The sequence below is a fragment of the Delphinapterus leucas genome, chromosome 5 (genome assembly GCF_059928025.1).
Source record: "Delphinapterus leucas isolate spDelLeu-1000000601 "Yukka" chromosome 5, BTC_Dleu_Yukka2, whole genome shotgun sequence".
NCBI classification, from domain to species: domain Eukaryota; kingdom Metazoa; phylum Chordata; class Mammalia; order Artiodactyla; family Monodontidae; genus Delphinapterus; species Delphinapterus leucas.
Window position 1 is genome coordinate 86,500,257 of NC_143133.1, and position 24,215 is coordinate 86,524,471.

The window sequence follows — 24,215 nt, forward strand, 5'->3', positions numbered from 1 at the left end:
TGAACATTCTCTCTGTAGGTTGGAGTTATAGATTTTTCAATGTATCTCAAGGATGGGAACAGCAGTAAAGGTAGTGAAGGGTATGTACAAAGAAAATTAGTTTTCTTTTTTCTTTAATGTTGTTTGATAGTATTTAAAGTTTACAACAGTACTGTTTTAACAGATGTGCTGAAAGAATTTCTGATGAGATAGCTTTAATAGAATCTTGTCAAAAATATCTGACAATTATGCCTGCTAAACCCTAAAAGGATTTTAGTTAAGTAGATTTTCCTACTATGTGGCTCAGGGGCAAACAAAATAAAAATTTTTATAAAAGGAATCAAATGCTTCATCTCTTAAAAGTAATGTTTGGAAACATGGTTTTCTTGACCAGAAGGATTGCATTGTCAGTTTGCTTAAAATTTGCACTATTACATGTGCATCATGGGATTATGTAAAATGCTAATATTAGAGGGAGCTGAGTATATGGGAACTGGGCACTACTTTTACAACTTCTGTAAATCTAAAATAATTTCAAAATTAAAAGTTTTAAAAATATTCATATGGTACTTGGAAATTAGCGATCAGAAACTCACCTTTTACCTTTATAAATTTAGCAGTTGAAAGCATAATTAGTCTGAAGTTTTTAACCTTAGGCATTGAGCTAAGATTATATTGCTTGTCCTCTTAGTAGTCATAGAGGTATTGGCCTTGAATTTTGTTTTTCAGTTGAAAAGTCTGTCTAACTTTTGCCTATTCTAGATTAGCTGGTCCCAGAAGTGAACCTTCTTTTTCCACACTTAATTTACTCATGTAATAATAAACACCTGATCTTTGTGAAAGCCGTTTATACCATTCACTTTGAAGCCAAACAGCAGTTAAAGGCAAATAAATATATAGCCTTTGAGAACAATAATTATTTCACCCAAATAAGCTTAATTCAATTCCTATGACAAATGGAAAATGGTTATGATAAATAATACTAACAAAGCTAAAATAAAAATCTGTCAATTGTGAGAAGAAACTTTTTATTCTTTAAATGCCTCTAATAGATTGTACATTATACCTATAACCTAAGTTATTAAGATATATAAGCTATAGCAAGAGCTTTATTAATATGCAGGGGTGGTTTCCATTTTAAACCTCCAAGTCTCTTGTTGATATGCCAAGGGGATTATACATCAGGTCTGTCTTCTGATACAGTGTGTCTGTGCCACAATTTCCTTTCTATGTTTTATGAAAAGATTAGGGGTGGGGCATCTTGGTATTTCTAATATTATTTACTTTTTTTCTATTTTTTTTTTCCCTCAGAGATGGCCAGATTACTGCAATTCTGGATCAGAAGAACTATGTAGAAGAACTCAACAGACATCTGAAGTAAAGAATGCATAAATACTATTACTTTACTGGGGGTTTTGGTGTGGGGGAAGGGAAGGGTAAACTGATGAGCAGTTAGGATAAATTCAGACAATACTCAACAAATATATATAGAACTACTGCTTGCCAGGCACTGAGCTAGACACTGGATGTGTGGCATTTAACTGTTCGGTGAGCTTTAATGAAAAGCAATATAAAATTAGTATGTAATTAGAATTTTAGTGATTATGTAAATATATTCAGTTAAGAACTCTTAAATTTGTGACATAGTTGAAATTGGAGGTCTTCTTGGTTCGGTAGATCCAGCCACATATTTCAGGACTAAATCTTGGGTAAAGCACTCATCATTTTAGTACCTTTAATTGTATCTCGTTGGTCCCTTGCACTTCTCATACATTGGATTGATAGTATTAATTTACCCTTTTTCCACCATCACTACCATTAATTTACCAAGTACTCACCAAGTAATTTCATGACCAGGTTATAAAACAATCTCTTCTTTCCTGAGGAGAGCTATTCAAAATTTATTGGTATTCTCAAGTGTACTGATGGTCTAAAAACTGTTGAATAATTCAGAAGAATTAATATACCCATTAATTACCTTATTTATAGTTCTCTTATGAAAGATAATCATTTTAATTTAAGTAAGACCTAAAATGTGACTATACCAGTATCAATATAAATTATAGTCTTGGTTCCATCTAGAAAACTCAAGAACAATTTAAGTACATTTTCTCTGGGGACTGAGTACTAATAATGAACTGACAGTAAACTGTGGAGATGTTAGCCTAGCAAAGATGTGGTTACAGTTGACAATGAAATACAAATATGACCCTATTATTTACTCTTTCAATGCCTCCATTTCTTTATCTATAATGACAACCCCCTACCTAGCACATGGGGTTGTTGAAAGGAGTAATGAAATAATGCAAGTAAAATCAGTGAGAAGAGTGCTTGGTGTATGGCAAGCACATCATAATTCATGTAGCCCATTATTATTATTACTATTACTATTATTACTATTATTATTTAAGTAAACAAAGTTTACTGTGTAGTGCATCAACTCTTTTATTTCATCAACAAATGCTTATTAAATACAAACTTCAGTGCCAAGAATGTAGCAGGTAAGACACACATCACCTTGTAAGCTGTCTTAGAGCCTACAAGTCTGTCAAGAATTATGGACAGTAAACAATGAAAGTATAATGAGTATTTTAAAAGAAAGTACAGGATATTGCTCTGTTTATCAAAAGAGACTATTATGTTTTTTCTTCTGTTGATAGTGCTACTGTAAACAACCTTCAGGCAAAAGTGGATGCATTAGAAAAATCCAACACTAAACTGACAGAGGAGGTAAGTGTTTTTTGATTGACTTATAGAATTTAGTAGAGTGCATTAGTGGAAAATAATTTCTCTGGAGCCTGGAAATAAAGGACTTGACTTTTCAGATAATATCTACTATAGGACTCCTTGTTGTGACCAGTAATGGCCAGCTGGCTTATCTCAGGGGTCTCAGTTATCCAGTTGGAATATGAAGTCATTGAACCTGGGCTGATCAAATATTTTGCTTTCTTTTGTGAATGTTTTGTCTGGGCTAGCCTAGAGTTAATGTTTAGCAGGTAGCGTGATATTCACCATTTATTCATTCATCAAACAATTTGGGTACTACGTATGTGCCAGGGCTAGACAAAGATTTATATCTGCCAGGCATTGATTTATGTGTGCCAGATTGGCAAGTTCCTGCCTTCAAGGGTTTTATTTTCTTCTTGGGGTGATGGGGTAGATGACATAAAGAACACGGGTCAGGAGACCAGTACTAATAATGAACTAACAGTAAACTGTGGGGATGTTAGCCTAGCAAAGATGTGGTTGCAGTTGACAATGAAATAACAAATATGACCCTATTATTTACTCTTCCATTGCCTCCATTTCTTTATCTATAATAATAACTCCATACCTAGCACATGGGGTTGTTGAAAGGAGTAATGAAGTAATGCAAGTAAAATCAGTTAGAAGAGTGCTTGGTGTAGCAGTAATTCCTGTTTACATGTCATGTGCTCCTGAGCAAGTAAGTCACTTGACCTCCAAGAGGCCCAGTTCCCTAACTGGCAAATTAGAGTGTTTCCCCTTTTAGCTCACAATTACCCTGAAGATCAAGTAAGAATATACATGTGAAAACTCTTAGAAAAGTCCCTAAAATTAGAGTAGAAAAATAACCTCATATTTTACTTCTGATTAATTTTTTTCCCCTAACTTACCAAAGGCTAAGCAACATATTTTTTTCTTCAGTAGCATTAGACATTTCTATGAGAAACCTTAAATAAAATTTTTTAGGTGGCAAAGACTTTATCTTCTCTTTTTCAAATTATAACTATCCTATTACATACAGTGAGAAAAATTTGGTTAAATACAACAACATAGATGGACCTGCAGGGTATTGTGCTGCAGGTATCAGTGAAATAAATCTGAGAGAGAAAGGCAAATACTGTATCTTATTTAAATGTGGAATCTAAAAAATGAAACAAACAAATGAATATAAAACAGAACAGAAACAGACTCACAGATACAGAGAACAAACTAGTGGTTAACAGTGGGGAGGGGCAAGATAGGGGTAGGGGATTAAGAGGTACAAATTATTATGTATAAAATAAGTAAACTACAAGAATATATTGGATAGTATAGGGAATATAGCCAATATTTTATAATAACTTTACGGTTATAATATATAAAAGTATATAATCTACATATTTTATTTATAGATTTTATATATATAAAGTGTAATCTATAAAAATATTGAAGCACTATGTTGTACACCTGAAACTAATATAATATTGTAAATCATCTATACTTCAAAAAAAAATTTTGGTCTAAAATAAGCAAGTTAAAGCACTAGTCAGGAAACGCTATCTAGTCAGATTTTTTTCAGAAGGAAAAAAATCATTGTTCATTGTTATGACTTTAAAACACCTTCCATATTACTCAGTTCTGGGGGCTTTATTTTTGGATGTAGATTCTTAAATTATATTAAAACTTTAATTTATTGATATGACCCTTAGAATTTTATCCCACAAGGCTTTGGAAACATTCTGCAGAGCAATTTTCTACTGTGATTCTACTGCTGTTATATTGAGGCAGTGTGGCATATTAATTAAGCCTGCTCTCCAGAGCTAGACTTGAATTTGTGTCCCAGGTCTGGCGCTTGCTAGCTTTCTGATCCTGGGCCAGTTACTTGAGCTCCTGTTCTTTGGTTTACTTATCTGTAAAATGGGGATAAGAAGAAGAAGAAGAAGAAGATTTTTGTACAAATTAAATGGTTTAATGCATAAGGGCCTAGACTAGTGCCTGACACATCATAAGCACTCAGTAAATATAAATTTTATTCCCTCAGTCACAGGACTTGTGTTCTTGGCCTAAACTTATCTTACCAACAATATTAATTTATTCGTTTACTTATTTATCTTACCAGTAAGATTTATTTTCTTAAAGCTTTGAACTTTTAGAGATAGGAAAGCACTGTGTGTAGACTTTATAAAGAGCAGACAAGGCTAATAAGTTCTGCCCTCTCTCATTTCCATCTATTTTGGATTTAAAGGGACCAGTAAAAAACAAAACAAAACAAAAAAGACCTCTTTTCCCCTCCTGAGTTCTGAACCAATATGACAAAATGAGAAGAACTGAGCAGATGAAGGTAAATAAACATCCACTTTATGTTGGTAAAGCTGACTTAGAAAGTGCACTTGGATCTGCAGTCGTCACTTGTAATGTTTTCTCTGATGATGAGACCTTGGAAGAAGCAGTCCGAGGTGCGCTTGGATCTAGAGAGCAGACCCGTTTGCCCAGAGTTACTTCTTTACGCATTTTAGGCCCACAAAGCAGAGAGAGAAATGGGCTGCCATACCTGCCTCTAGAAAGCTTGCCTGAGCCTGGCTCCTCTGTACTTACATAGTAGAACAGGAACCAAGCAGAGATGACGAAAAGGGAGACTAGCCTGGCTGAGAGGAGTCTGCTCAGTTCCTTTCCTAGCCTCCTTCAGGCACCTTCCCACTCTATGTGGGAACTGAGCTCGGTAGGTGCAGAGGAGAGCGTTTCCACCGTACTCTTCCCTCCAGTGGAATAGGGTTATAAACATTTCCCCTAGAGATGCACTGCCAATAACATTACCTTGTCTTTGTAGGTGCTGAAAAGAAAAATCTCTTTAATGCTTAATGGCATCTTTTAGAATGAGAACTTTGGAATTCATTTCTTACTCTCTTAAAAATTATATGTAGGGACTTCCCTGGTGGTCCAGTGGTAAAGAATCCACCTTACAATGCAGGGAATGCGGGTTTGATCCCTGACCAGGGATCTTAAGATCCCACATGCCGTGGGACAGCTAAGCCCGCGTGCCTCAACTAGTGCCCACGTGCTGCAGAAACTACAGAGCCCACACGCTCTGGACCCTGGGTGCCACAACTAAAGAAGAGAAACCCACACACTACAATGAAGAGCCCGCACGCCACAATGAAAGATCCCGCATGCCACAAGTAAGACCCAACGCAGCCTACAATAAACTAAATACATAAATAAATAATAAATAAATCTTTAAAAAGAAAGTTGAACATTTAAAAAAAAACTATCTGTTAAAGGTTTTATGGAGGTATTGTAAGATGGGTCCCAAGGCACGAGGTGACCTCGTATACATTTTAGAAATAGGTTTTTTTCAGGAGACCTTCAAGATGGTGGAGGAGTAAGATGTGGAGATCACCTCCCTCCCCACAAATACATCAGAAATACATCTACATGTGGAACAACTCCTACAGAACACCTACTGAATGCTGGCAGAAGATCTCAGACTTCCCAAAACCCGTGTGGCTTGGTGCTTCAGCCAGGTGTCAGGCCTGGGCCTCTGAGGCGGGAGAGCCAAGTTCAGGACATTATCCACCAGACACCTCCCAGCTCCACGTAATATCAAACGGCGAAAGCTCTCCCAGAGATCTCCATCTCAGCACTAAGACCCAGCTCCAGTCAACAGCCAGCAAGCTACAGTGCTGGACACCCTATGCCAAACAACTAGCAAGACAGGAACACAACCTCACCATTAGCAGAGAGGCTGCCTAAAATCATAGTAAGGTCACAGACACCCCAAAACACACCACCAGACACGGTCCTGCCCACCAGAAAGACAAGATCCAGCCTCATCCACCAGAACACAGGCACTAGTCCCCTCCACTGGGAAACCTACACAACCCACTGAACCAACCTCACCCACTGGGGGCAGACACCAAAAACAATGGGAAGTACGAACCTGCAGCCTGTGAAAAGGAGACCCCAAACACAGTAAGTTAAGCAAAATAAGAAGACAGAGAAACACACAGCAGATAAAGGAACAAGGAAAAAACCCACCAGACCAAATAAATGAAGAGAAAATAGGCATGCTACCTGAAAAAGAACTCACAGTAATGATAGTAAAGGTGATCCAAAATCTTGGAAATAGAATGAAGAAAATACAAGAAACGTTTAACGAGGACCTAGAAGAACTAAAGAGCAAACAAACAATGATGAACAGCACAATAAGTGAAATTAAAAATTCTCTAGAAAGAATCAAAAGTAGAATAACTGAGGCAGAAGAACCGATAAGTGACCTGGAAAATAAAATAGTGGAAATAACTACTGCAGAACAGAATAAAGAAAAAAGAATGAAAACAATTGAGGACAGTCTTAGAGACCTCCAGGACAACATTAAACGCACCAACATTTGAATTACAGGGGTCCCAGAAGAAGAAGAGAAGAAAATATGTGAAGAGATTATAGTTGAAAACTTCCCTAATATGGGAAAGGAAATAATCAAGTCTAGGAAGCACAGAGAGTCCCATACAGGATAAATCCAAGGAGAAACATGCCAAGACACATATTAATCAAACTATCAAAAATTAAATACAAAGAACAAATATTAAAAGCAGCAAGGGAAAAACAACAAATAACATACAGGGGAATCCCCATAAGGTTAACAGCTGATCTTTCAGCAGAAACTCTGCAAGCCAGAAGGGAGTAGCAAGACATATTTAAAGTGATGAAAGGGAAGAACCTACAAACAAGATTACTCTACCCCGCAAGGATCTCATTCAGATTCAGCGGAGAAATTAAAACCTTTACAGACAAGCAAAAGCTAAGAGAATTCAGCACCACCAAAGCAGCTTTACAACAAATGCTAAAGGAACTTCTGTAGGCAGGAAAAACAAGAGAAGGAAAAGACCTACAATAGCAAACCCCAAATAATTAAGAAAATGGTAATAGGAACATACATATCAATAATTACCTTAAATGTAAATGGATTAAATGCTCCCACCAAAAGACATAGACTGGCTGAATGGATACAAAAACAAGACCCGTATATGTCGTGTCTACAAGAAACCCACTTCAGACCTAGGGACACATACAGACTGAAAGTGAGGGGATGGAAAAAGATATTCCATGCAAATGGAAATCAAAAGAAAGCTGGGGTAGCAATTCTCATGTCAGACAAAATAGACTTTAAAATAAAGACTATTACAAGAGACAAGCACACTACATAATGATCAAGGGATCAATCCAAGAAGAAGATATAACAATTGTAAATATTTATGCACCCAACATAGGAGGACCTCAATATATAAGACAAATGCTATCAGCCATAAAGGGGGAAATCAACAGTAACAGTCACAGTCATAGTAGGGGACTTTAACACCCCGCTTTCACCAATGGACAGATCATCCAAAATGAAAATAAATAAGGAAATGCAAGCTTTAAATGATACATTAAACAAGATGGCCTTAATTGATATTTATAGGACATTCCATCCAAAAACAACAGAATACACTTTCTTCTCAAGTGCTCATGAAACATTCTCCAGGATAGATCATATCTTGGGTCACAAATCAAGCCTTGGTAAATTTAAATTTAAGAAAATTGAAATTCTATCAAGTATCTTTTCCAACCACAATGTTATGAAGCTAGATATAAATTACAGGGAAAAATCTGTAAAAAATACAAACACATGGAGGCTAAACAATATACTACTTAATAAACAAGAGATCATTGAAGAAATCAAAGAGGAAATAAAAAATACCTAGAAACAAATGACAATGAAAACAAGATGACCCCAAACTTATGGGATGCAGCAAAAGCATTTCTAGGAGGGAAGTTTATAGCAATACAGTCCTACCTCAAGAAACAAGAAATGTCTCAAATAAACAACCTAACCTTACACCTAAATCAATTAGAGAAAGAAGAACAAAAAACCCCCAAAGTTAGCAGAAGGAAAGAAATCATAAAGATCAGATCAGAAATAAATGAAAAAGAAATGAAGGAAACAGTAGCAAAGATCAATAAAACTAAAAGCTGGTTCTTTGAGAAGATAAACAAAATTGATAAACCATTAGCCAAACTCATCAAGAAAAAAAGGGAGAAGACTCAAATCAATAGAATTAGAAATGAAAAAGGAGAAGTAACAACTGACACTGCAGAAATACAAAGGATCATGAGAGATTACTACAGGCAACTATATGCCAATAAAGTGGACAACCTGGAAGAAATGCACAAATTCTTAGAAAAGCACAACCTTCGAAGACTGAACCAGGACGAAATAGAAAATATAAACAGACCAGTCACAAGCACTGAAATTGAGACTGTGATTAAAAATCTTCCACCAAACAAAAGCCCAGGAACAGATGGCTTCACAGGCGAATTCTATCAAACATTTAGAGAAGAGCTATTAGCTATCCTTCTCAAAATCTTCCAAAATATAGCAGAGGTTGGAACACTCCCAAACTCATTCCACAAGGCTACCATCACCCTGATACCAAAACCAGGCAAAGATGTCACAAAGAAAGAAAACTACAGGCCCATATCACTGATGAACATAGATGCAAAAATCCTCAACAAAATACTAGCAAACAGAATCTAACAGCACATTAAAAGGATCATACACCATGATCAAGTGGGATTTATCCCAGGAATGCAAGTATTCTGCAGTATACGCAAATCAATCGATGTGATAAACCATATTAACAAATTGAAGGATAAAACCCCATACGATCATCTCAATAGATGCAGAAAAAGCTTTCAACAAAATTCAACACCCATTTATGATAAAAACCCTCCAGAAAGTAGGCATAGAGGGAATTTACTTACCTCAACATAATAAAGGCCATATATGACAAACCCACAGCCAACATCATTCTCAGTGGCGAAAAACTGAAACCATTTCCTCTAAGATCAGGAACAAGACAAGGTTGTCCACTCTCACCACTATTATTCAACATAGTTTTGGAAGTTTTAGCCACAGCAATCAGAGAAGAAAAAGAAATAAAAGGAATCCAAATCGGAAGAGAAGAAGTAAAGCTGTCACTGTTTGCAGATGACATGACACTATACATAGAGAATCCTAAAGCTTATGCTACCAGAAATCTACTAGAGCTAATCAATTAATTTGGTAAAGTAGAGGGATACAAAATTAATGCACAGAAATCTCTTGCATTCCTATACACTAATGATGAAAAATCTGAAAGAGAAATTAAAGAAACACTCCCATTTACCACTGCAACAAAAATAATAAAATACCTAGGAATAAACCTACCTAAGGAGACAAAAGACCTGTATGCTGAAAACTATAAGACACTGATGAAAGAAATTAAAGATGATACAAACAGATGGAGAGATATACCATGTTCTTGGATTGGAAGAATCAACATTGTGAAAATGACTATACAACCCAAAGCAATCTACAGATTCAGTGCAATCCCTATCAAACTACCAATGGCATTTTTCACAGAACTAGAACAAAAAATTTCACTATTTGTATGGAAACACAAAAGACCCCGAATAGCCAAAGCAACCTTGAGATAGAAAAACGGAGCTGGAGGAATCAGGCTCCCGGACTTCAGACTATACGACCGTGCTGCAGTAATCAAGACGGTATGGTACTGGCACAAAAATGGAAATATAGATCAATGGAACTGGAGAGAAAGCCCAGAGGTAAACCCACCCACATATGGTCACCTTACTTTTGATAAAGGAGGCAAGAATATATAATGGAGAAAAGACAGCCTCTTCAAAAAGTGGTGCTGGGAAAACTGGACAGCTACATGTAAAAGAATGAAATTACAACACTCCCTAACACCACACATAAAACTAAACTCAGAATGGATTAAAGACCTAAATGTAAGGCCAGACAGACTATAAATCTATAAAACTCGTAGAGGAAAACATAGGCAGAACACTCTGTGACATACATCACAGTAAGATCCGTTTTGACCCACCTCCTAGAGAAATGGAAATAAAAACAAAAATAAACAAATGGGACCTAATGAAACTTAAAAGCTTTTGCACAGCAAAGGAAACCATAAACGAGATGAGAAGACAGCCCTCAGAATGGGAGAAAATATTTGCAAATGAAGCAACTGGCAAAGGATTAATCTCCAAAATATACAAGCAGGTCATGCAGCTCAATATCTAAAAAAACAAACAACCCAATCCAAAAATGGGCAGACCTACATAGACATTTCTCCAAAGAAGATACATAGATTGCCAACAAACACATGAAAAGATGCTCAACATCACTAATCATTAGAGAAATGAATATCAAAACTACAAGGAGGTATCACCCACACACCAGTCAGAATGGCCATCCTAAAAAAACCTACAAAGAATAAAGGCTAGAGAGGGTGTGGAGAAAAGGGAACCCTCTTGCACTGTTGGTGGGAATGTAAGTTGATACAGCCATTATGGAGAACAGTATGGAGGTTCCTTAAAAAACTGAAATTTGAACTACCATACAACCCTGGGCATATACCCTGAGAAAACCATAATTCAGAAAGAGTCATGTACCACAATGTTCATTGCAGCTCTATTTACAATAGCCAGGATATGGAAGCAACCTAAGTGTCCATTGACAGATGAATGCATAAAGAAGATGTGGCCTGTATATACAATGGAATATTACTCAGCCATAAAAAGAAACGAAATTGAGTTATTTGTAGTGAGGTGGATGGACCTAGAGACTGTCATACAGAGTGAAGTAAGTCAGAAAGAGAAAAATAAATACCGCATGCTAACACATATGTATGGAATCAAAAAAAGAAAAAGGTTCTGATGAACCTAGGGGTAGGACAGGAATAAAGACGCAGTCGTAGAGAATGGACTTGAGGACACGGGGAGGGGGAAGGGTAAGCTGGGACGAAGTGAGAGAGTGACATGGACTTATATACACTACGAAATGTAAAATAGATGGCTAGTGGGAAGCGGCTGCATAGCACAGGGAGATCAGCTTGGTGCTTTGTGACCACCTAGAGCGGTGGTATAGGGAGTGGGGAGGAAGACGCAAGAGGGAGGAGATATAGGGATATATGTATATGTATAGCTGATTCACTTTATTTTAAAGCAGAAACTAACACACCATTGTAAAGCAATTATACTCCAATAAAGATGTTTAAAAGAAAAGAAAGAGGTTTTTAAAATTTTTTTTTTACCTGCGATGGGTGTTCATTGCTGTGCGCGGGCTTTCTCTAGTTGTGGCTACTCTTCGTTGTGGTGCATGGGCTTCTCATTGCAGTGGCTTCTCTTGTTGTGGAGCGCGGGCTCTAGGCGAGTGGGCTTCAGTAGTTGTGGCTCGTGGGCTCTGGAGCGCAGGCTCAGTAGTTGTGGCGCACGGGCTTAGTTGCCCTGCGGCATGTGGTCTCTTCCTGGACCAGGGCTCGAACCCATGTCCCCTGCATTGGCAGGCGGATTCTCAACCACTGTGTCAGCAGGGAAGTCCAGAAAGAGATTTTATAACTAAATATAATTACAAGTTATCCATGAGGAGACCCTTGAGGTAAATAATTGTAAGATAACATTGTGGGACTGAAAAAATATTTCCACAAAAAGCAGTAATAGGAGAAATTTTTTATTTTTATCTTTAAAGACATTTCTCCTAAGTTCCCTATAAGAACATTTTTATGGGGCTGTAGATAGCGTTCTTTCCTTCTAAGAATAGCTAAGCCTGAAAATTATGTCCTAGCAGATCATGAATTATCTTATCCTGTGTTTAGTGAAAGAAAGATAACGATTATTTTTAAAATTTTATCAACAGCTTGCAGTTGCAAACAACAGGATTATTACCCTGCAAGAAGATATGGAACGAGTTAAAGAGGAAAGCTCCTACATATTGGAATCTAATCGGAAGGTTAATCTTACTGGATTTATGAAATATTCCCAGAGAGCATGTCATGTGTCATGTGGGGGGGGCTGCCTCCAGAGGACCACTTGGTAGCTGTGAGCATTTGCATATGTTAAGTGCACCGTTTTCACTGAGGCTCCAGGCACAATTGAGTGAATGGCAAAGGTTATGGGAGGGTTATGTCCCTTCTCCTACAGACACTGCTTGGCTTCACCGCCACCCACATCTGTTTAGAGTCTTCAATAAACAGTCTAATTCGATGTCTTGTTTTTACATACTAATGATTTGTACTATATTTAAGTGTTCTACTATATTAAATATACCATTATTTTTAGACCATGTTACTGTTTTGTAAAAAGTGTTTATCTGATATCACTGGGAAAGAGTTACCATATAAATGAATTTTCTAGATAACTCAGTCCCTTAAAGTATAGGGTTGGTTCCATAACATCTTATGGAAAAGCCCAAACGACCTTTATGGCCAACCCAATACCAAACTTTTTATATATGTCTAAACAGATATTTTGCAAACCTTTTGTATATTGTACAGTTCTAAGCTTTCTTAAGTGGAGGATGTAATTGAACACATTTAGCCCTTTATGATGACTGAATATCATAATTATCAACATTGGCAATTCTGTACTGAGCTATAACAGTGCTACTTTGGTGGGGGTCGGCTATTGAAATTGATAGAGCTTCTAGCTCCTGAGCTTAAATATTCCCAGATTACTGTGGGTGGTTTTTTCTGCCTTTTATTTCACTGGCATCTATTGCTTCTTACTGCTGTTAGCATTACTCTCTCTAGAAAGGTCTCCCTACTTATCCTAATGCTTCTAACCTGCTGTGACCTAGGGATCCAGAAATCCAGTTATTAACATTGTTCTTAAAGAGTAAGCACCTAGGCTCTGAGTGGGGACCGACATGAGTAGTATGTTTGCCTTTAATGCATGGACTTTGTAAAAACAACTGTGACTACTCAGCATTTTCTGATGAGCTACTCATGTTTAGCTCTGATCTCTCTGTATGGGTGGAGACACCAGATGTGAGATCTCTGGAGTAGGACTACATTCCTGTTTGAACCTTTGGCCCAATTTATAGTTTACAGTAAATGCTATTTTGTTTTCCGAGGCTGATTTTTTAAGACTTCTACCACTTGGTTTGGTAAACTATCTTAGGACTTTAAACAAAATGGCAAGAAATACCCAATTTGGCTTAAGAATACTTACTAAACTTCTTCAGTTTCTTTGTTGTCTTCGTTCATTATCATACACGTTTAGGTATGATCATTTCCCTTACTAAATAGCAGTGCTAGTGTCCACTAACTGTATAAATTCTTTAAATCCTTAAATATGTACTATTTTATTTATCTTTTCAAGGGCCCTAAGCCAGACAGAACTTCAGAAGGGCAAGCACTGAGTGAAGCAAGGAAGCACTTAAAGGAGGAGACACAACTACGACTGGTAAACTTTGCTTAGGTCCTAATAGTTCAGGAACACATTAAAACCCCTACCTAGGGGTTTTACCTCACAGATCAAGGAATATCAGTAGTGTTCTAGCAAATTTTATGGATCCTATAAAATAGTTTCTCATTGTTTTAACCCATATTCCCTACAGTGCTTCCTCAGTCCTTTTTCTGAGCATTCTCAACAGCCAATGGAATTTTACCTATTTTAATTTTTAACTTATTTTTGCTTTTATAGTTTGTGTTGCAAAAACATTAGGTATATAGAACCTACTTTTTTCTTTTCTTAATTAATTTATTTACTTATTTATTTTTGGCTGTGTTGGGTCTTCACTGCTGTGCATGGGCTTTCTGTAGTTGCTGCGAGCAGGGGCTACTCTTCGTGGCGGTGCTCAGGCTCTAGGTGCACGGGCTTCAGTAGTTGTGGCACACGGGCTTAGTTGCAGAACCTACATTTTTAAACTATGCTATCTCCCCTCCTGCTTCAGTCCTCACCCCGGCAAAGATACGTCTCCTTGGATTGGGCAGCTCCTCTTCTCCTTAAGAATCATTAATTTAGAATCGTACGCTTTTATTTTTAGTTGTTATTTCTGAATTTATTCTTGTTCTTATACATAAACAGAAAAATGTACATCAGTATTAGTCTTAAGGTATTTTTAGAAATTAAAAAACATATATATACATATATAAAAGAATGTGTAATAAGGACTAATACTCCTATAATAGATTTTATCCAAATATTAGTATATTAAATACACCCGTGGTATTAGTACATTAACTCTTCCTGTAATTTAGATAGTATGACAACCAAATAATCCCCCTCCAATAATGTTTCTAACAGCAGGGAGAAGCCTAAAAATAAGGGGTGATCTGATTTGTAGTTTGTTATCACAAACAGTGTATAGAACAGAATTTCAGGTTATTTTATAATGTTACTTTAACACTGTTATTTAACATCCTTGAAATATTTATCATTTTCCTTCTATGTGTTTGTGGATTTGACCTCAAAATACTTTCCATAAGGAAGGTCCTAGAAATAATGTATGTCAGCATTTTAAGAAGCAGTCTGATTTGTCTTCTGTCATGCTAACCATGTACAGAAGAGTGCCTCAGTTAAGTGGCAAGTGAAAAAATTTTACATAAAATTTTCCACATTCTCGTACCACATTAAGATAAATGTTCATTAAAAGAGAAAGAAACCAAGCAAGTAGGCAAGGTTCTGAATGTGCCCTGGGCACAACATGGATGCAGAAGAACCTCAGGTCTTTGTACCCCTGATCATCCAAATAATGTTACAGTAATAATGGTTGAGACAAAAATACATCTCATGATAAATGAATAGAAAAATTCAGTTAGCCGCTATATTTAAAATAGATAACCAACATGGACCTACTGTATAGCACAGGGAACACTGCTCAATGTTCTGTAATAACCTAAATGGGAGAAGAATTTGAAAAAGGATAACGTGTATACGTATAACTGAATCACTTTGCTGTACACCTGAAACCAACACAACACTGTTAATCAACTACAATATGAAATAAAAAATTTTTTTAAAAAGAAAAAACTCGGTTAGCCATATCGACCATTCCCTGTAACTGAGATGTTACCTTGGGGACCCAAAGTATCTTTTGGGTTCCTTGGGCTCTTGAAAATGTCAACAGCCTCCAAATGAAGAGAATTCCAACTGCTTCATTTTGTGCTGGCTGCTGTAACACTTAATGTATATTTCTATAATAAGATGTGACATCAGTTGTCTGTTTTAATATCTAATGAAGTGACTCAAGTATTTTAGACATACTAGATAGCACTATGTTTGGCCTATGGAGTTTTTCAGATTCGTAAATTATTGAGTAAATGGTACTGTAATTATCCTAATTATTATTATTATTTTTGTTAATGTCTCTGTATTGAATGATAGCTTATAGCTGTTTTGCCAGCCTTTAGACCTGAGAGTTTTGGTCTACCTTGTCCTGTGGAATTTTGTGGTTTGCACTTAGTTGAGGAAAGAGAGAATAAGTAATTTGTTTTCCTTTCGGGGCAGGATGTTGAAAAAGAACTGGAAATCCAGATCAGCATGAGACAGGAGATGGAACTGGCTATGAAGATGCTGGAGAAGGATGTCTGTGAGAAGCAGGATGCCCTGGTGTCTCTGCGGCAGCAGCTGGATGATCTCAGGGCTCTTAAGCATGAACTTGCCTTTAAGTTGCAGGTAGGCTCACTGGCTCTCTAAAATCCCAGGGCTTCCCTCTGCCCCTCTTCTTCTCTAGAATCACACTTTAAATAGAAGAAGAAAGGGTCACATCTCATTTTGAGGCTAGCTACCAATAAACCACTTTAGGAATCAGTCTATCCTAGGACCCTGTATTACTATTCTGGAAAGTCATGGCCACTTTTTACATTGTAACTGGGCAAGAGGGTCTTTTTTATCCTATAAAATAATTTCTACTCTCCAGCCTAACTTGCCAACTGAGTTATACAGATAAATTGATGTACTTTCCAATGTTGATTTTTGAGACAAAACTGCATATAACAATAGTAATCTTAAATATTGCTTCTTGCTTTTTCTACACTTGGTAATTAACTGATAAGCAAATACATGAGCATTTCTATTTCTCTAGTTCCCGCTTACCATTAGGTTCAAAAGGTATGTGTGATTTGTTTCAGGATTTTATGTTATATGCAAACATAAACATCACTCATAATTCTTTTCCATAACAGAGTTCAGACTTAGGAGTAAAACAGAAAAGTGAACTAAACAGTCGCTTGGAAGAGAAGACTAATCAGATGGCTGCTACCATTAAACAACTTGAACAAAGGTAAAAGTGCTGTTTCTTTAGTGAAACACTTAGGGCGTTCAGTCCTGGTCGTGAAGAGAATGCGCTATGCATTTGGCAGAGAGTATGTGGGAATCTCCAAGCTTAACACCAGGCATGCAAGTAGAAAGCAAGCCAGTTAAATTTTGTGATTTTTAAAGATGTCACTAAAAACCATTTTAGTGTCATGTGTTAGAGGAGGGATACTTACAAGGATGAAAGGACTTTTAAATCTGTTTGTGATTCTGTTACGGTTCATCACTCAGGTCTTTGAAGACTTTGGTGCCAGGTGATGGAGGGGTACTGAGGGCCCTTCTAATAACTGTAACCCCTTTCCCTCCTCTCTCATCTCCTTTTTCTCTCTGCTTTCTCCTGAAGAGTTCTATAGCTTCTACTGTCACATCCCACCCACACCTCTTAGATCTGTCGGTCTCCTGCTCTGTCCTCAATCTGGAGACCAGTCTTGCACTTTCATCCCCTGACCAGTTATTTCCCACCAGTACCTACAATTCAATCTGCCCAGAGTACATCTTCTCCCTATGCTACTCTTTTCTCTTTCTGTCTGAAGCCACCATGTTCTTCCTGATGACTCAGCTGCCAAGAGAAATGGCTAAGGCTTGAAGATTGAATGAGCCGCGGCACCCATGGTCATTAAGCGTTGCCAGCCTGTGTTGCTACCTGTTAACACCCACTGATCACCCTTCTTGCACCTGAGCAAAACTAAACTACTTACTAGACATGCCTCCCATTTTCCCCATCCATGTCTTGCCTAATAGTTTCACCAATTAGAAATGCCCTTTGTCTTCCCACTTCCTTGTTCTTCAGATACATTTTTTATGTTCAGGCTTCAATGCCACCTACCCAAAGCTTCCTCTAACACTCCTTCCCAGCTAAAAGTAAACTGCGAATTTGTACTAATTGGAATTCCCATAGCCTTATATCCATACCTATCTCTACTGCTTATAGCACTTCTGACTTTGTCCTACCTTATAAACCTTTATATACATATCTTCTGATGAGAGTGTGAGTTCCTTGACGTTAGTTAACTAATCCTTTAAGTTCCCTTGTTGGATCTGTCACAGTGCCTTGAGTGTCCAAGGCATTCATTTAGTAAGTGCATGGATGAAAGGGTGAATGGATGGCTTCTTTTATTCAGATGGCTCTTGACCAGGGTGGGTCCTGAACAGCACTGCATATTACTGTTGAATCAAAAGTTAATTGCAAATTAATAAATAAGCTTGAAAACTCTGGTTTGGCTGATTTGAAATGAAAAAGTATCCGTCTATTTCGGAAGTTATCTAAGTGCTTGCTCATAGCAGTTATATGTTTATGATTTAAGAAATCAATTTTAGTGTTCATAAATTGTGTTTTTGAAATGTGTCAGATTATTTTTCAGTGGATTTTTGGCTTGGCATTTAAAGCAGACAGAACTAAAATAATGACTTAACCTCTTCAAGTATTATTAAGCTGACTTGTTCTCTTGCTATTTTTGTCTTTCCTATTTATTCATTTTCTCATTCCCCTTTCACTCCCATTTTTATTTTTATTTTTATTGTATTAATATAGTGAGAAGGATTTGGTGAAACAGGCAAAGACCTTAAATAGTGCAGCAAATAAACTGATCCCAAAACATCATTAGGCATTTTACAGCTGGTCACCTCGCAAGTTGGATACCACAGCTTAATTGTAAAAGGAAGAAATCTGAAAGTTATTGCATTTATGCTCTGATTCTATATAAAATGTCACCAAACATTGAATTTGCTGGACTTTTAAAAAAAAATGTTTGATATATATAGGCTGTGTTTTCTTCTTCTTTATTTTCTCCCCAGAGTTAGAAAATTGAGTATAAGTTCTCAATTAAATACCAAATAAACTTTGAGAAATTACTTCTGAGTTGACCAATAAATAAACACACCATTAAAAAACATCTTAGGGAATTGAAGCTCTGTACATATATGACTGATACCTTTACAGTCCAGTCCCCAACAATACCAGTTTCTAGGTGCGATGTCTGTGTCATTGAGCCTGTTCTGCCGTTGCGATGTAATGAACTAGAGGTGACTGCCACATGGTCTTGGACTCTTCTAAAGTAGTTCTGTGTCTCTTAGGCCATGACCCCTTTTCACTTTTGTCATCTAGGTTTAATCCCCAAGCCAAGGATAAGTACTTAGTATTCCACTACAGTTCTACTCTCAGTAACCAAGATTGCTTGCAACTATTTCGCCTTAGTGACTTTGGTGGGGGGCAGTGGGGTGAGGGCGGGGAACAGCATCCTTACATTTCTTTAAAGTCATAGAGATAAAGTTAGTGATTAGGTAACTTATGATAACATAATAATGTGGAAGCTTGGGAAAACCCTCCTAATATTTGTCATCTTCTACCTCTGCCATTTTCCTGCAATTCCACTTCCTATTTAGGTAGCTCAGAGAGAACAATTTTAATAAAAACACATCTCTTCTATTAAAAAAAAATATGCTACACATTTTTCACATCTATCCTGCTTTTCCTTTTGGAGTAAAGACAACAAGGCACAGACATGAGTGATGGTTTCCTGCCTCTTGTTCCTTGCTGGCAACGTTTACTTAAGAGTTTCTGTTACTTTTTGTTCAGATGGGAATTTGCTTAAGTTTCTAGGAGAATAACAATCTATTAGAAAACCATTTCAGAGTAGGAAATAGACAAATGATAAACTTATATTCATTATTATTATTTAGTCTAAAAATAAAGGTTCCCAGTAGGTATTCATAAACAATAATCAGCAGGGCTTCTTTTTCTAAGTGACCACAGATCTGACCCTTCCTAGGCATTACATTGTAATAATCCTATAAATACTTTTTTTTTTAAAATGACTTTTGATTTGGGGGAACAGGTGTTAGTTACATAAGCCTTTATTCCTTCAAAAAGTCTTGGGAAAATTTTTGTTTTTCTGTTTTTTCTCATTCTAGTAGATTTGCAGCATTTCAGCTGCTTAAGTGGGGACAAAGATAACCCCTTTGCTCCCAGCTCTGGAAATTCTTTACTGTCTTCTTGGAAAAAAACAGAATTAAGAGAGTAAGATAGATTTCATGTGTGTTTTTATAGGTCCTTGCAGACTTGAACCAAGGTCAAGTCAAAGAAAATATGACCAACTTCATGGAAGAGCCTGTACTTTTGAACTTAGTTTATTTCTTATAATTTTGCACCTCTTCTTACCTTCATCAACATTTTGTGGTGATGAGTTGCCTTTTCTATGAGCATTTGGAAGGAGTGCTCAAACACCAAAATAAAACATTTTAAAGACTATACATAGTAGCATAGTAGCATGCTCCCAAATTCTATTACAGAGAGCCCCAGATATTTCACCTTAGAACATGCTTCTTTATAGGTGCAAAGTTATAGGATATTTGGAAGAAAACATTCACAATCTTCCAGAGAATATGGTCAGGAATCTTATGCAGGCCCAGTGCTGAATTGTTTGTCCACTTAGTCACACACCAGTTGGTAGAAATGGAAAAGGAAAGAGATAGCCAAAGGCTTTTCATTATGTTAAAAACCCGAAGCCTGGGTAAAGGTTGATGTATAGTGTCCAGTGATTTAATATAATTTGTGGTTTAGGGAAGGGACCAGGAAAATGTTCTCATTCCACATATAAGAAGGTAGTTGCCCATTTGCAAGTTCCAGTGAGTGTAAAACAGAAATATAAAGTACCAAACCTATTAGGAAATAAATACAAACAAAAAAGTGGATTTAACTTTAATTACTATGTACTTGAGGTTGGCTTTGGATATGGATTTTCTAAAAAGTGATGTTTTATTGTTTATCATCTAATGGCTGTAAACTGTAGTACTAGAATAAAAAAAAATGGAAAATCAACTATTCCTCTGCCTGGTTCACCTTCATCTTGCTTTTTTTAAAGAATTTGTTTCTTCTCCATCTTTTCTCCCCCCATAATTTCTTCCCATGTCCTACAAAGTTTATTTTCCTCTCTCTGTCTCTTCATGCCCTTGGGTTGTTTTATTTTGTGTTTTGAACTTGGTCTTCCTCCCCACCATGGCTTGTGTTTTTTATCACAAGTTCATATGGCTCACATCCAGATTGCGCCAGGCTGAGCGAGGCCGCCAGTCTGCTGAATTGGACAACCGGCTCTTCAAGCAGGACTTCGGAGACAAGATCAACAGTCTGCAGCTGGAAGTGGAGGAACTCACCAGGCAGCGGTGAAGAACGGGTGGCTTTAGCGGCCAGGGTGGTCATGGGAAGTACTAAGGCCAGACAGCAAGAGAGGGGCGGTCTCCTGATCAAGCCATGTCTGTTTTGTCCTGCCATGTCCTTTCTCCAGAATTAGAATTCAGAAAGCTTCACATACATAAGCATTCCCAAAATCTCGTCAACATCTTTTGCCATCAAAGAATTAGGAAATTAGAACCCAAGATCCCAGGTAAATAGGATGGAGTAAGAGGATTAATAGCCAACACAACACTAATAATAACAGGATTTCCTGAATTCTTACTGTGTGCCAAATACTTTACTAAGCACTTCATATGCATTCTCTCCTAACATCTTCCCATCGACCCTATTTGTAGGTGACCTTATTACCCCCACCTTCAGAGGAAATTGAGGCTTAGTGGGGTTAAATTGTCCAAATTCACACAGTTAAGCTAATAGGTATTAACACTAATTTAAAAGCCAATTTCTCTGACTCCAAGCCCTTAACCGTTCTTCCATACCGTCTCTCAAATGAGACTCAACTCTGTACCTAAGGCACTGACTTCAAACAAACAGAACTTTGCTGTTGGATATAAAAGCACACAGTTACTAAGGATACTAGTGGTTGAGGGTGTAACTGGGGATTAACTACATAACTGTGAAGAGAGAGCAGCTAATTCATATGTAATGGGACTACAGAGTTAGTGCTTTCATACTGTATGTTGCTGAAAATTTAGAAATACTGTCTTTCAATTATAGTAAATCTTACTAGTTGTCATTCAGTTGACCACAACTTTTCATTAAGAGTTAGTATTAAATGTTGCTATTCGGAGCCGTGACCCTCAGGCACTGGGAGATCCGAAAGTGCATTCTTAATCATCCAAGGAAGATTAAACATGTTGAATGTATTTCAGTGTTACTGGTTTGATTGTACTGTATTTTAGTACTTTAAAACCTGGTTGTCCATATATATCTGGTTTACTTTTTATTAATCAAGTATTAAAATTTAATTACTGAACTCTAAGAAAAGGGTTTGGCATTCTTTAGAAGATAGGAGTACAGAAATCCAAATTTTCATCGTTTTTCTCTCCCACCTATCCCAGGAACCAGCTTGAGTTAGAACTAAAACAGGAAAGAGAAAGAAGGTTACAAAACAACAGGAGCATCCCAGGAAAGGGTTCCCAGAAGCCAGAACCCAAAACGGTAATATTTGTTATTCCCATGTTCATTTACTTAATTTTTAGAGGCTACCTTGATGGGCCGGACAGTTTTCTCTTATGGAACACATGCTTAATTGCTATGGCCTTGAGTACGTAGGTGGCAGGCGAGAGCTGGAGTAAACACATGGAGGCTTGATTCTGAGTCTGCCCCTGGGACACTAAGTTGAATTCATTTGGAAAAGGGGATTAATGACCATAATTCCCAGTGACCATCTTATTCCTTTCAGTTTGTTAAGTAAGATTATTTTAGTATCTAATATTTTTAATAATATGGTATAGTCATCCCTCCCCAACCCTGAATTGCCCTTTAACAGAATTGTCTTAAATATGGATTCGCTTCTGTACACCTTTTTCAAGTCATGAAGATTTCAATTTTAGTATACTCAAGGTACTTCTCTTGGGAAAATTAGAAAAAAAGGGAATTAGGCACGGGGAAAGGAAGGTAATATAGAGTGGTTTAAAGAGCAGGAGTAGAAGCTTCTACAGAACAGTGTTAGGAAAGAGACCTCCAGCAACCTGTAGTGGTGAGAGATCTAACATTGGATTACGATCATCTCTGGGACCCAGGAAACCGAGCCACTCTCTTCAAATAATAAAATCAGGAAAGCGTGAAATACTTTTTCTGTCAAATACAGGGGAAAAAATACCTTCTTTGTAAATATTATATATAACAAAGCAGGACAAATTTATAAGCTTTTTAAAATTTCTAGAGAGTGAGCTGCTAATTTGCTGGAGAGTAGAAAAGTGGTGAACGGAAATTTATTACATCTCTAATGTAACGTGCAAAGAACCATTCTCTCTGTAGCAGGCTGTCTTTATTATCTTAGTTTAGTGAACATAAAATCTACGTATAAGGGCTTACAGAGATTTACTTAAAATCTTGGCCTATCTTATCCTGTTTTTCCAGTGAGGCCTTAGATTTCTCAATCTTGAATCGCCGTGCAGTGCAAGCCTTTCCAGGAGTGGTCTGAGAACGTACATGCTCCTTTTAGAGGCTGATGGGCAAGGAGTTCAAGGCAGACAGCAGTGTTTGTGCCACAGGAAGAATTTGTCCCCCTAAAACTGCCCAGGCAGGGCTTAGCAGCATTGGTAGAAATGCAGTTTGGAATTTTCCATTGGTCCTTCAGAGTAGAAAACTCCTCGAGTTGTATCGGCTATAGAAGTTGTCATGATACTGAGGCAACTACTTGACCGAGCGTCTAGAGGATTACACAGTCTGCTGGACATGGCCATGCTCGGTTTCACTAGCTGTCCAGAGCTCAGCTGGGGGTTTGTGTGTGTGTATGTTTTTGTTTCTTTTTTTTTCCCTAAGAAGTAACTGATACCTTGAAGCCACTTTGTAAGTAAATAGGATACATTCTGAATTTCATTTGAGTCTCAAGCATTAAAGAAAATATCTACTCTGAAAATCATTTGTTGCAGACCCTATCAGAATCATTTGTTAAGAAACTATTTGGAACAAAGAATGATGGAAAATATCTCGAAAGTTAAACTCCTTCCCTAATTAAAAAAAAAAAAAAAGGCTTCCCTGGTGGCGCAGTGGTTGAAAGTCTGCCTGCCGATGCAGGGGACGCGGGTTCGTGCCCCGGTCCGGGAAGATCCCACATGCCGCGGAGCGGCTGGGCCCGTGAGCCATGGCCGCTGAGCCTGCGCGTCCGGAGCCTGTGCTCCGCAACGGGAGAGGCCACAACAGTGAGAGGCCCGCGTACCGCAAAAAAAAAAAAAAAAAAAAAAGCTGCTTAGCTTTATACCCAAGCTAAGACAATATAGAAGAAAATGTCTGCAGCATCATCATTGTTTAGCGGTCTGAATAATTAATAAATTGGGCTGTTTTCTTTTGGCAGGATGAGAAGCACAAAATTCAAGAGGAAAATGTTAAACTAAAAAAGCCCCTGGAAGAAAGCCACAGGTGTTTATTAATGAAGTATTAACTAAGATATAAAGCTATTTTGGGGTGGTGGGAAAAAGGGAGCTTTTGATATACACTGGCAATGACACAGACCAGA

General features: G+C 37.4%; 1 protein-coding gene across 10 annotated transcripts in view; it reads left to right on the plus strand.

Moving 5' to 3' along the window:
* RUFY3 (RUN and FYVE domain containing 3) overlaps window positions 1–24,215 on the plus strand; it is an 89,073-nt gene that overhangs the window by 53,642 nt on the left and 11,216 nt on the right. For 4 of the 10 annotated variants that reach the window (XM_089912002.1, XM_089912001.1, XM_022599328.3 and 1 more), the window contains 10 exons: window positions 19–80; window positions 1,291–1,356; window positions 2,640–2,709; window positions 12,443–12,535; window positions 13,906–13,989; window positions 16,036–16,203; window positions 16,713–16,810; window positions 20,881–21,000; window positions 22,093–22,192; window positions 24,054–24,118. In XM_089912002.1, the coding sequence (XP_089768128.1) occupies window positions 19–80; window positions 1,291–1,356; window positions 2,640–2,709; window positions 12,443–12,535; window positions 13,906–13,989; window positions 16,036–16,203; window positions 16,713–16,810; window positions 20,881–21,000; window positions 22,093–22,192; window positions 24,054–24,118 (926 nt within the window). The other 6 variants (XM_022599333.3, XM_022599335.3, XR_002648182.3 and 3 more) reach the window with 5 other exon arrangements.